Here is a 14,307-nt window from a genome sequence, read left to right on the forward strand (position 1 = left end):
ATGGTGAGGTCCATGCTGGGCTCAGCCGATGGCACTGTACCACACTGACTCTATGGAAGGTAAAGTGCAGGGTGGTGCTCTACCACTCTGGCTCAGCAGGTGTTACTGTACCACTCTGGCTCAGCAGGTGTTACTGTACCACTCTGGCTCTGTGGAAGGTGAGGTGCTGGTCTGGCTCAGTGGTTGGTTGGGTACTCCCCTGGCTCAGAGGATAGTGCTAAACTACTCTGGTTCCGATGAGGGTGCTTTATTACTCACTGGAGGGTTCTACACACTTTGGGTCAGTGAATACTGAAGTACAGCTCTAGCTCAGTGGGCAATCCTTACAGTTGTGGCTCAGTGGCTATTCTTGCTCAGGGGACGGTTCCATAGAACTCTGTTCCGGTGGCTGACACTCTACTTCTCTGGCTCAGTGGACAGTTACATACACCGTTGGTTCAGTGAACAGTGAGGGACTGCTCGGGCTCGGCAGATGGTTTCATATGGTTGTACTCAATATCTGACCCCTCATGGTACAGGGAGGACACGGATAGGAATGATCGACAAAGTGAGTCAGTATCCTTAGGAGAACCAATACAGAGCGGTATGGCATATTTAAAGAGCGCAGCAAGTTGTTTGCAGTTGGGTAAATGCTATTCAGCTAATTAGAATGTATAGATTACTATTGTTTATTTCAACGCTAGATCTTTTCTGGACTAGTTCTTCACCGCTGATTCTAACTATTTTACTGTATCACAAGCTTTTTCATTACAAATGTGTAAAACATACAAAAAGGTGGACCAGCCAAGTGTTGCACTAGTCTTTAACTACTGGCATAGCGCCAGACAGGTCGCTGATTTTGCTTTGCCTAGGGGCATATGTTTAGCATACCTCTAAGCTGGGCAGGAGGCTGGCACTGGAAGAAGCACTGCTTGTTGAAGGTGGTGCCAAGGGGGCAGGAGAAGGTGGCTGGGTAGACGTGGTATTGATCTGGTATGCCGCAATCCACAGGTTCACAGGTCACCTGCTTGTTCCATTTGCCATCCATGCAGGTTATAGTGACACTCGACCCAGGCTGAAAGAGCGAAAGGCAAAGGAAGCAGTCAGCAAGCGTAAGTAGACAGAAGATTATGGACCTCAGGTGAGCATGTGTGTGGTGCAAAGAGTGATATTCAAGCGAGCCTGCATCATGCATACAGGGCAGTCTTCAGAAGATGACAGTTGTTTTTATCCAGAAACGTCACACGTGTATCTGAAAGACTCACAAAATACAGTTAAGGGGACGCATGCCGATGGATATTCTGTTCACTATATTAAGACAGGACGACATTTAGCAAACGACAATGTGGTGCAACAGCCCCCTGGCGCCTCCTTTGTAAATGAGTTACGGTCAGGTCATATATACTCCAGGTGATGGCTGTAAACAAGAGAGGGCGGTGTTTATACACTGGTTGTGACTATATACAGTGCATTAAACACCGGAGGTATTTTTTGTGAATTATGGAAGCATGGTATGCACTGTGAGGTCATGCCTGTGAATGTGTGAGGTGTCAGACAACAATGGACCTTGTTAGAGATTGCGTGATGTATCATACACAACCCGTATTTCAATTCCTCTACAATTCATGTGCTTACGAGGAGGATTTGAAGAAATCTGACGTGCAGTTCAGCGCTTTAAAACAAGAGTGTGTGATATTTGCAGGAAATAAGTGAAACCGGTATAATTTTGACATCAGAGTGAGAGCGATCTCATCTATCACCGTCGTTTTGATGCAACAGCTCTGCTTTCGTAACACTCTGACGTGACCATGCTCTAGTAGTTTTCATAATACCACTTGCCATTGTCTTACCAAGTTTTGACATAAAAAAGAGACTCTCGAGGGTTCAATGTATTTCCATGGAGGGAAATGTTCTCAGTAAATTGGCTACCAGGTTCTGAACATTTTTGCTTTGCGGCCATTTTGAGGAATGCAGATTCATGGCCCAGTTTGAATGTTAATACCACCCTTACATTATGCAAGTTGCATAACGGATATTGCTTCTGTATTTTTTGTACATTTTTTTGCAAGAATTGTAACACATTACAATATACAGTTATATTATATCCGTTCCAAAAGTATAGGCAATATAATTTACATTATATCAGAGGGACAAGCGCAGCACGAATTAAAAAAAAAACATTGCAGCTCAACCTATCACTGATATCTGTAGCATGGGAATTTCATAACCCACAGCAATTGAAGGCAAGATCTTAACACATAAATGTTTCTGGACAACAGCTCATTGTATATTTAAATATTGCCTCCGTATGAAAACATTTTGGGATGAGGTAATAGCTACCATTACGCAAATAGTAGGATAGACAGTTGCGACTGTATTTCAGGGAGCGCTTAAGAGATGTAGGCCAGGGGATCTAAAGATAAAAATCCTACTGTGTTCCCCAGGTTTCCCTTTATTCGCGGGGAAGTAGTGGATATTAAAATACAAATAAAACTAGAGTCTTTGCGTAGGTTATGGTCCTATGACCATGAAGATTTGCTTTTGGTTCTGGATACTTTATGGCTTTGGTAGGAGTCAAATACCCTTCATAGCTCACTGTGGGGTACTAGAAGGATTACAATGTATTACCTGCAAGTAACAAAAGGATGTCTGTGTTCAATGCAGTAATCCACTTACCTATCTACATAAAGTAAAAATCTGTGGTCTGACTGTTATATGATACGCTTTGCAGAAGACAACTTTTTTTTAAAAACATTTTTTATTGCATTTTCAGTTGGCATGTTATAACATACACATATCCCAGCACAGCACAGCACTATTGCACAATTAAGTGGTACATTTATGCTCACAACATTGTATAGGATGAACACCATGTGTGTTGCGATATCATGAATAATAAACCAGAAGAAGGTAGCAACAAAATAGAGGGTCAACAATCGCCAAACGCTGCACCGCCCCCAAGAACAGTGGGTGATTATGTTTTGCAGGAGACAACTTAATCTTCTATACTACTTTGATTTAAATTTGGGAAACCACAAAACGCAGACCTCTCCAACAAATGCGTTAAGTTCCAAAGTTGTCTCATCATTTTTATTATTCTCTCAGATTTACTAGGCGCTTCTGCAGCAGATGCCTTAACCCCATAAAATATTTAAAAGGCAGACTTTGCAACTAATTAAGCAGAACTTCTACTACCATGCTTTTTCTTGTTGCCAATTTCTTTGTGGCAGGGTTTTAAAAAAATGTATTAGCTGAGGCCCAGATTTTGCGTCAGGATTGCGTCACTTTTTTGGCACAACCTCGACCCCAAATCTTAGCACTCAAGTGTACTCATGATGCACCTGATAAACATATGTGTGAGATCTTATTATCCAATGTCACTTCCAGTGAGGTCGCTTCCTGTGATGCCACATGGAATGTCACAGGTCATGACGTCATGTGCTTTGATGGCACCTGTCATGATGTCACTTGCATACTACCTAACTTGTCAGTCCCCCCCACTTCTTTTTTTAGGACTCGTGCCCTGTAACAGGGTGTGACTATGTCCCATGTTTACAAAACATCCCAAGGCCAAAAAGATGCCTTCTATGCCCTGTGCCACTGTACGTAGAAGGTACAAACCATGGTTATGAATACAAGTGTACACAGGTAATATATGGCCTATGTCCTTGTATTTAGTGACCTGTGTGAATTAGATACAAGGCTCACCTGAACACCATGTCCATGGTGCCCTACACTACTGTAAGTTGCAGGCATGTGCTATGTTAAAAGGCTGCATTCCGTGTGTGCGGCATAGTGTGCATGGGTATAGACCTCTTTGACTGCCCTATGCCCGCCTAAAGCACTGACGGTTGTGGTGAAAGTTGTCTTTAATAACGAGGTCGAGCACAGTTCTGTGTGGGGTGGGTTACAAATTCGTAGTTACCCCTGCGCACGTGAATCTTGTTTCTTACACACACCATGGGGTTTGCATGAGATGTTCCAGAAATCCGTGTTATCCCTTCGTGCCGCGGTGGCACGCAGCTCTGGCTCTCACTTGCTCCACAGCCACAACAGGGTTTTTTCTATTTTATCTTACACCTCTCTTATGTCAAAGAGGGAAACGCTGCGGTCAAACCCTGGAAACGTGATAGGAAATATTTATTTTCCTTCGAATATAAAGAACAATGTGTGACCTGTACTGCAATACAAGGCTGTACTTCATTCTCAGAGCTCTTGCAGTGCACACATTACTCAACTGGTGATTATGGCAGCACAGCTTATCAACTAACATACAGAAATATGTTGAAGGGCAAACCATGTAATATTAAATATTATTACACCACATATTAAATTAATATTCTAATTAAATAAAAATACAATAAAATCAAGATATGCTGATATAAAATGACGTAGGTCTTTGATTTTTATTTATTTATGATTTATATCGCATCATGTACATGTTTATAAACTGCAGGTATAATAACACATCGTCCATTGTATCCAAAAACAGACTCTTCAGGCTTGTAATGTTTTTTTGGAAAGTTTAACTTGATTGTTGCTTAAACTGCATTTCTTTCCATTATTTCACAGACGTTCTTCTGGTAATCCTGCCTGTGTTGAGCTATTTCCAGTAATTAATGTTTTTATTTGAAGCACATTGTTCTAGATGTGGTGGCAGCGTGATTCTGTAGCAGACACATTAACTACAGGGCCAAATTCATTCTCAGGATCAGGGTTCAGAAAGGTATTTTATTTTCTGCTGGATTTTTTCCATTACTCGCAAAGGACTATTTCTGATATTGTTTTCAAAGTGTATTTCCAAAACTACCACGGATGTTTGAATTCTGATTTTCTACTTATTATGTGCTAACCCTCAGAACTATTCCAACTTTTATTTGTGTTTTTTCACCCTCAGTGAATGAACTAAGCCCAGGAAGAGAGACAGTCATGTGTATGTTAGCAGGTATGTACTGTGTCTGAATGTGTTTGTGTGTATGTGGAGGAGTTATAATAGGTGAATTGAAATAGATGGCACGGTGATTAATTTTCATTCTTTTTTCAGTTCCTTGCTCTCTCTCGCTTTCCATTCCTTCCCTCTGTTTGCCATTTCCCACTCATTTCTTTCTTGTAGTCTTCTTTTTAGGTAAAATATCCTGACAAGGATGCTGGCACTTGGACTATACAAACAACAAACAGAAACAATAGAATCGGCAAATAGCCTTAGGGGCTGATTTAGAATTATGCTGATGGAATTTTAATTTACCAGTGTGGTGGATTTAGGTTCTCTGCTGCTGTTATGATGGAAACCCACTACATTTAGAAGTACATCTCAAGGCAACAAATTCTTCTCCAGCATCAAGTGGGCGTCTCCTCTGCTGGAGGACCCACTTTGGCCCAGTGAGATTTCTGATGGAAATTCTAACATCTGTTGTGTTGAATAATAGAATTTTTGCCATCTACCTCAGATGTTGACAGTTGATGGTGTCCACGTTTTCCTAACGGTCCCGGTTTTTCACCTACAAATTTCAGGAAATGTAGCTCATGCCCCGGTTTTTAGAGAGGGTCGACTAAAAACGGAAGGAGGTACTTTTAATATGTTTCACAGAGCAGGGATAGCTAGCAGTTGTATCAAAAAAGCAATATAATTAACAGGCAAGTTACCGGGTATAAAATTACATTTTATGTAGGTTCTTACTGCCTGTCCCCGTAATTCTCTGCTGAGGAGCGCCGTCATTCTGTGCGCTCGCTTGAAGTAAAATGTTATTCCTTGTATTTTTGTGAAATGTCCAGTTTTTTGGCTTTAAACTTCTGGTCACCCTACCTAACGTGCTGCCGGAGGGCACTTCCCAACACGTAGGAACACAATACTCGCCTTTTTGTAAAAGCCAAGGCATCCACACACTCCATGGGTTCTAGTAAAACGTGGAGGGCCCATGGCCACGGGTGGATCAGCCATTGTAGATGTGGTTGCTAAATTGGTAACATATTTAGCAGAGTTAGGACCACACCACAGTGGATGGGTTGTGGAAAAGGAAGCATCTCCACTTGCAGGAAATCTGACTTGCAAGTAGTTCTAAATTGGACAGCTAACCCTGCAGAATCAGAAGTGGTGAGTTCGATGATTGTTTGACAGATTTTCGATTCCTTATACAAAGCACATACTGGGCATAGTCACAGCCAGCATGATACCTATGACCTTGCATTTAGTGTGCCTGTGTGGATTAGTTTCAAGGCTCATCTGCACACCAAAGTTATTCATTTAGTTTAAACTGAAAAGAAATGTGCAAAGATTAAAAGATTATACACAGGTTTTAACACATGTGCAAGAAACTGAAATTCCAAAGGTAAGATGATTCTGATGTCCTTTGTTCCACAATGTGACAATAATACATGTTTTTAAGTGTATGTGTTACACATTCAAGCAATCGTAAAATCGAGGCAATTGATTAGCTCAGTAACTGTATCTCTCCGGCAGACTAGAAAAGCAAATATCTGAAAGGATACAAAACTTCATTATTTTTATGTAGCCAGAACATTGTCAATTTAAAAAGTATTTAACAGACTAGCTGCTGGTAATGATTTTACCACTGGGGGTAATTTTAACACCAGCAGTGAATTAGTGGGATCCAGGAGGTTATCAGATTTTCTACCGATTCTTGAACGAACCATGTGTAACTGAAACAGTGAATTTAACTTTAAGGTTTCAATTTAAATAACAGTTTTTCGCCTCAAGATACACATATACAATGATACCTATGTATTATGACTCAATAATGTTAACAGAATGTCTTGCTGACATTAAAAGTCATGAGGCTGGTGGTCAGGTTTTTTGTAAATATCACCAAAAATACCAGATGGCTTTGGTGGAACATGAAGTACAGGGCCCACATTAAACATTACATGGTTATTTAGGTGCAGGCATCAGCTTTTGGTGTTTCATACAGGAAAACCTTTAGTGAAAACAGTAAATTAAGTACTGGAAAATACTAGTTGGTTATCCAAAATATACTCAATAGCACATTTTCCAATTATGGTTTTCAAAAGGAGAGCTAGTTAAACAAATTCATTTGTGCAGATGTGTGTTTGTTTTTAGAAATGAAGATTGTTACAGCTGCGCTCTACACTGATAAGCTACCGTCTGCTATTCATTGTTTTAAAATCTGATGATATTCCCTATTCACAAGAATGACGTCATTTCGTGAATTATAGTTGATATTCCTGCGACCTATGTGTTTCGAAATAAATGCATTTTGCTCAACAATCATAGCCAAACATCTTATTATATGCACACATTACATGTTTGTACGTTTCATGAACAGGAATGGTTTACAAATGTGTATCTCTAGACACCGTGAATGCTTGTGTTACATACTGGGGCAGAAGCAGCAAGGGAAGGAGTGCTAAGGCGAGTTCCTCTCCTTAACAGAAGCGGTAAAAAGAAGGGACGTTATCCCACACTGCCCAGCCAGGTAACGTATTATGTACGGTGAACTGAACGGTGCCAAAACTATAAATATTGGCAGATATATAAACAGCCCAGGGACACATGATCTGCTTACGTGTGGAAACAAACGGATTGAAGCAAGGCTTCCTGATTCTACCACACCACATCATCACATCTCATCACACCTCCCACATCTTGTCATGTCTCATCTATGGACATTCACACGGTACTGAAAACATTTTATCCAGTGGACTAAAAGTGAATAGAGCTACATCACCCCTTGGAAAAATATATCTAAAAAGACACTGAAATAATAAATCCAGATTCCCATCTCAGAAAAGACAGAAGATGTAAAGACCGGAGCCCAAAGATCCAGAGCTCTGACTCCAAGAACCAGCTGTCACAGAAAAAGGTCCAGACCAAAGATCACAAAAGTGGATCTGAAGTTCCAAAATGAAATAGAGATGAACAGGTGGAAATCAAAGTGGTGTCTCTGTTAATTTCATATTACTATTGTGATTGGGATACTGCACGGGATAGCTCCATGGATTGAGAGGCATCTAGCCTGCAGATGTGTGCTGCATCTCTATCCCTGGATCCACTGGCCCCACACGGCAGAATAGCCACGCATGGGAAGAATGAGCAAGTGAGGAGAACGAGAAACGAACCATGAAGGAAGCAGAACGAAAGGCCATGCTTGTGGCTGAAAGAGGCTTGAGATGGGAGGGGAACGGTGGTGGGTGGTCAGGATACCTGTGCGAGTTGGGACACAACACCAGCAGCTGCCTCAGTGCTTGCACTGGGGCAGAGGAAGCATTGATCTGCACATTTGTCTATCAAGCCTCAAAGGGTCGAGGGCTCGTGTTTTTGCTTAAAACATGCTAATGGTTTCTGCAGAAGCTTCAAGCTGTCCAGGACTGTGATATACTGGGATCTGTGGAATGGTAAAAACGGTGAGCGGCCCACCCTGTCGCTGAGGGGAGAGGGCCACACAGCAAGGACTTTCACACTATAGTCTTCCTTGACTTCAGAAGTGAAGCTAATCTTGCACTTCCATTCCCCTCCACATAGAATGGTCAATCGTTTTTTTTCATTATAGCGAGGCTGCTCAGTGGTGGAAAAATAAGAGCAATTATGAGACCTGCGTTTTGTGCAATTTAAGATGTTTTAAACTGAATAGTTGCCTTTGTCTGTGTCCGACCTTTCTTATGGAAAGGGGACTACTTCTAAAACCATCATTTCAAAGACCTGGAATGAAAACTTGTAATGAGGCCATAGATAAATATATTAATTGCAAGCCAAAAGGCTTTTGCAGGCATGTCGGCTATGGAGTCATACAAAGAATTCCAAATTAGGCTCACATATAGTTTGAGGTGAACTCTCTGCAGGATGAACCAGTCTTCTAATCAATGATTTTGCCGAATCTTGCACACTAGAATTTTAGACGGTATCATGGTGCCAATCTATTTTTAGGGCTTTCTGGGATGAACGAGAACTACTACTGGATTCACAAACATCCACATAGTAGGTAAATCTGTTGAAAATGCACGTATTCTATTCCAGCTCACTAGCTTCTGTACTAAGGGACGGTTTTCTGTGAAGAAATCCGCTTTTTAGGTCGAGCAGACCTACCCTCAATGCGTGAGTATTGAAGGTGTCTGCTTCAGACCTATTGTGGCCCATATTTAGGAATGTGGACAGCTATCAGACGTGCGCTTTGACAATGTCAGATTTCACCTCGGGAGCGCACGTCTGAGCTGCGCTTGCGCGGAGCAAAGCCCTTGCTCACACACAGACACAGGCAGCCCCCACCCCTCTGCATGTACGCACGCACACACACACACAGGCGCGCGCATGCACACGCAGACACACGGCACACATACAGGCACACGGCACACTATCCCCTGCCTCCCATTCTCTCTCAATCACACACAGTCACGCATGCGCACACACATTCCCCCGCGCACACACGCACCCACGCGCGCACACACTCCCCTCCTTGCACTTCTCTGTTCCATGTCGTTTTCGACCCCCATGTGGCTTCAGCTCTCATCACCATCCCCCCTATTGCTTCCTCACCTGCCCCAGCCCCCCACTTTGCTTCCGCTCTTCTCCTTGGTTTACTTTTTTCCTTTTTAGTAACTAAAAAAAAAAGCATTGGCATAATTTTGTAGGCACATGTGCGTGCCTTTAAAATGACACTGCCATTTGTATCATATTTTTTTTCTTCTAAAAATTCTTTAGCCATGCTACACAGCACCATGCATACTGTGCAGCATGGCTAAAACCCAGTAGCAAAACTAATAGTTCCCAAAGACAAGACTGGTTTGCTTTGCCATAGTTGTAACAAGTCAGACCAACACATAATTACAAACCACACAATTACACTCTACTGAATACAACATACACTCCACATAATTATATGCTACATAATTCCACTGCGCTCAACGCAACATACACTCCAAATACCACTCAGTGCCACATAATTACACGCCACATAATTACACTGCACTCAATGCAACATACACTCCAAATACCATTCTGTGCCACATAATAACACTCTACTGAATGCAACACACACCACACAATACCACTCAGTGCCACAATTATATGCTACATAATTACACTGCACTCAATGCAACATACACTCCAAACAATACCACTCAGTGCCACATAATTACACGCCACACAATTACACTCTACTGAATACAACATGCACTCCACATAATTATATGCTACATAATTACACTGTGCTCAACGCAACATACATTCCAAATACCACTCCGTGGCACATAATTACACGCCACATATTTACACTGCACTCAATGCAACATACACTCCAAATACCACTCTGTGCCACATTACACGCCACATAATTACACAGCACTCAATGTAACATACACTCCAAATACCACTCAGTGCCACATAATTACACGCCACATAATTACATTGCACTCAATGCAACATACACTCCAAATACCACTCAGTGCCACATAATTACACGCCACATAATTACACTGCACTCAATGCAACATACACTCCAAATACCACTCAGTGCCACATAATTACAGGCCACATAATTAAACTGCACTCAATGCAACATACACTCCAAATACCACACCATGCCACATAATTACACGCCACATAATTACACTGCACTCAATGCAACATACACTCCAAATACCACTCAGTGCCACATAATTACACTCTACTGAATGCAACACACACACCACACAATACCACTCAGTGCCACAATTATATGCTACATAATTACACTGCACTCAATGCAACATACACTCCAAACAATACCACTCAGTGCCACATAATTACACGCCACACAATTAAACTCTACTGAATACAACATACACTCCACATAATTATGTGCTACATAATTACACTGTGCTCAACGCAACATACACTCCAAATACCACTCAGTGCCACATAATTACACGCCACATAATTACACCCTCACTCTATCTATCGCCAGCACTCTCTCTATCGCCCTCCCTCTATCTATCTATCGCCCTCCCTCTATCTATCTATCACCCTCCCTCTATCTATCTATCGCCCTCCCTCTATCTATCTATCGCCCTCCCTCTATCTATCTATCGCCCTACCTCTATCTATCTATCGCCCTCCCTCTATCTATCGCCCTCACTATCTATCGCCCTCACTATCTATCGCCATCACTATCTATCGCCCTCACTATCTATCGCCCTCCCTATCTATCGCCCTCACTATCTATCGCATTCACTATCTATCGCACTCACTATCTATCGCACTCACTATCTATCGCACTCACTCCATCTATCGCACTCACTCCATCTATCGCACTCACTCCATCTATCGCACTCACGCTATATATATCTATCGCATCACCACAGCATCATTCAGCACCACCACAGCATCCCTCCGCGCCACCACAACATCACTATGCGCTACCACAGCATCACTCCGCGCCACCACAGCATCAATCTGTGCAACCATTCAACAATAACTGGTTCAAATATGTTCTCTCAATGTTTCAAGTTTTATTACAAATGTCATACAAAGATGTTAATATTTCACTTCTGTTCTTGGATTTTTGTCACAATAAAATACACTGAACATAATCTTCACAAAAGTCAGTTACAAAAGTTTAAGCTATTGCCATTATAAATTACAATAACTTTTATTTAAGTATTCATTATTAAAAAAATTAAAAGCCATTGTTATTTGTAATATCAATACATCTAAGTCACGTAAATACAACACATATTGCATTACAAATGCTATAGGTGTCACATTTGCGAAAATTAAAACTATTGGCTTTGTAAATGACAAAGCTCTTAATTTTGCTATTTTCAAAACCAACACATAAATATAAATGTGTCATTTACAATACCAATAGCTCAAACTTTCCTAATGCAAGACCTATTGCATTGCAAATGCTTGTTTGATTGGCAAATGAAAGTGTAGCGCATTTGTGTTAATTTTCGTTATTGACTCTGAGTAATCAAATAGAAGTGATGAACTATTCAATATTTTATTTCCTCTTTTCTTCTGTACACTCATCAAAATGAACATGTCTCTTGTTTAATACCGTTGTTATTGCAATTATAATCAGGGAATTTTAATTACATAGAGAATAAACATTTTGTATTATTACTAAAGTCTTTGGCACCTTAATTTGCGCTGTCATTCGTTAGGACATTCCTTCCAACAAAAGGGCAAATATTGTCTCAGAACCTGTGACGGAGAGATACATGTCCTAAAAGAGGATGATTATGTAACTGGGAGCTGGTCCTATAGCTAAGAGTCCTGTTTCATTCAGCGAGAAGCATTAACCGCGCTTGACTCTGTAGGTCCATATTCATAATGGGAAATGGGAAAGTACCAGTACCAGCATGCTTAGTATTGTTGCTGCAAAATAAGAACTAGCTACATGTCACCCTAATGTCTTGATAGTTATGTCTGTCAGGCTCAGCCGAACCACACCTGGCTGCAAACCCTCGAGTTCGAAGAGAACGGACCGCCCAGGTATTCACGGTCTTGGTCTGCCAGAGGTTTGGGCGATCCCTTCCTGTGGCCACAATGCTACCCACGTTAGCAAGTGCTTAAGCAGATAGTTCCTTCCAGAAAAAGTCCCTGACTGGAGGAAAAAAACAACTTGGAAAAAAAGTTCCAGAATCTGGTACCACAGGCAAAGGCAGCTGACATACAGGCAGAAGCAGAAATAGAACTAGAATGGATTTAGCAGAATAGCAGGACACGAATCAGTACCAGGAAAACAACAGGAAGCATAATACCCTTGACAGGACTGAAGAAGCTTTGCAATGCAAGGACAAGAACGTTCTGATCTTTTATACGAAAAACCAAGGAAAAGGAAACCATGATTCGTTGGGAAAAGACCATAGGGGAGCTAAGGATGACCGCCATATTGGATAGGGCGAATATACTTCCTTCCCAAGAAATTCTGGGAGGAAGAAACACCAAAAACATGGAAGTATGCAAGGTACCTCTTTGCAGCAAGCCTCCCAGGGTCAGTATGGAGGCGCTGAGGGTAACAGCGGCGGGCTGGGCACTGTGAGGTAAGCAGACAGGAAGAGATTGGCAGCCCGCTAGAGCTCCCTGTATCCTTACCACAGGAGAAGCACTGCAGGTTGTGCCTACCCAAGTCTGTGTATAAAACCGGCGACGGGCACAACAATGGCGCTACAATGTCATGCTAATATGAGTTGTGATAAAAGTCATTAGACAGCAAGGAAAAGCTGTGCCAGACTGGGCCACTCGCTCTGAGGACCTGGAAATCTGTGACATCACTGGGGAAGCTCCATGATTTTTCTAGCATTCACCAATAGAGGATTAGGGTCCGCTGGGAAGGAAAGGGGAAGGGGACCAAGCTGTACTTCAACCCATGGTCATAACCATCATCTGTGCCTTATAAGCAGCTGTAGAGAGAGTGGAAGGCGTTAGCATCTGATTCTGTTTCATGGCCACAGTCCTTTGTATTGATATGCCTGAACAACCACGTCCCGTGCAGGTTAGAGCAGTGGGGCAGTGGGAAGGGGCCTGGCGGGATTTCGACAGACGATGTTGAGGGGAAATTAAATAAATAATTATTTGTCCCTCGCTGTCGTCTGCCGAAATACACCCACCTCACCCTACAGCTCTTACCTGCACTGGCCACGGCTGCGCCTGAAGGGGACCATATGGTGTGTGGGCTGTTTGCTCCTTGTGGTATCTTGCAAGTGTATAACTGGAAGACCTTCTGCCCCCAAACTATGTAATGTCAGTAGTTCTCCAACGGGGGTCTTGGTAAACTCCACTTGCACACGGACAGTGGCGATCACCCCTTAAAAAATACACTAGATTTTCTTCTCACTCTGTTACAGTATCTTGTTTTCAAAACCCTTGCCCCCTTTGTTGTTCGAGCACAGTGTCCCAGGACCACTCTTGACCTTCACCTCACCAAGGCCATTCTGAGATAGCTTGTCATGCTCATGCGGTTGGGATATCTTCAACATATTGGCAAAGTTACCAGCTGACCCTTTTATGTTAGCTAACCACTTTTCAGTGTTACAAACAACTGTTTGCTAAAGCCTTTCTTCAATATGGTCAAAACAGAGGGTTCATTACAGTAAAGCAGCAATTGCCCACGTATAGTCAACTGTGATTTCTGAATACATACTCTGTGGGTAACACAGCTGATGATATGATAAGGCAATAATATAGCTTGACTATTCCTTCTACTAAATATTTACATCATGCTAGCCATTCATTTGGTTATTACTGCGACCTGACCATTACTTCAACTTAGTATCACTTCAGATTGGCATTATTCCTAGTATTACTTCAACCTGAATATTATTTTGGCTGAGTGTTAGTTACTTCAACCTATTACTTCAACTCAGTATCACTCA

General features: G+C 42.0%; 1 protein-coding gene across 1 annotated transcript in view; it reads right to left on the reverse strand.

Moving 5' to 3' along the window:
* The window catches only part of PAPPA (pappalysin 1), an 870,469-nt gene that overhangs the window by 81,305 nt on the left and 774,857 nt on the right, over positions 1–14,307 (reverse strand). Inside the window, exon 15 of the mRNA XM_086921096.1 lies at positions 871–1,054. Coding sequence (XP_086777222.1) covers positions 871–1,054 — 184 coding nt within the window. The remainder of the gene's footprint in view (positions 1–870; positions 1,055–14,307) is intronic.

The sequence above is a fragment of the Lissotriton vulgaris genome, chromosome 5 (genome assembly GCF_964263255.1).
Source record: "Lissotriton vulgaris chromosome 5, aLisVul1.2, whole genome shotgun sequence".
NCBI lineage: Eukaryota > Metazoa > Chordata > Amphibia > Caudata > Salamandridae > Lissotriton > Lissotriton vulgaris.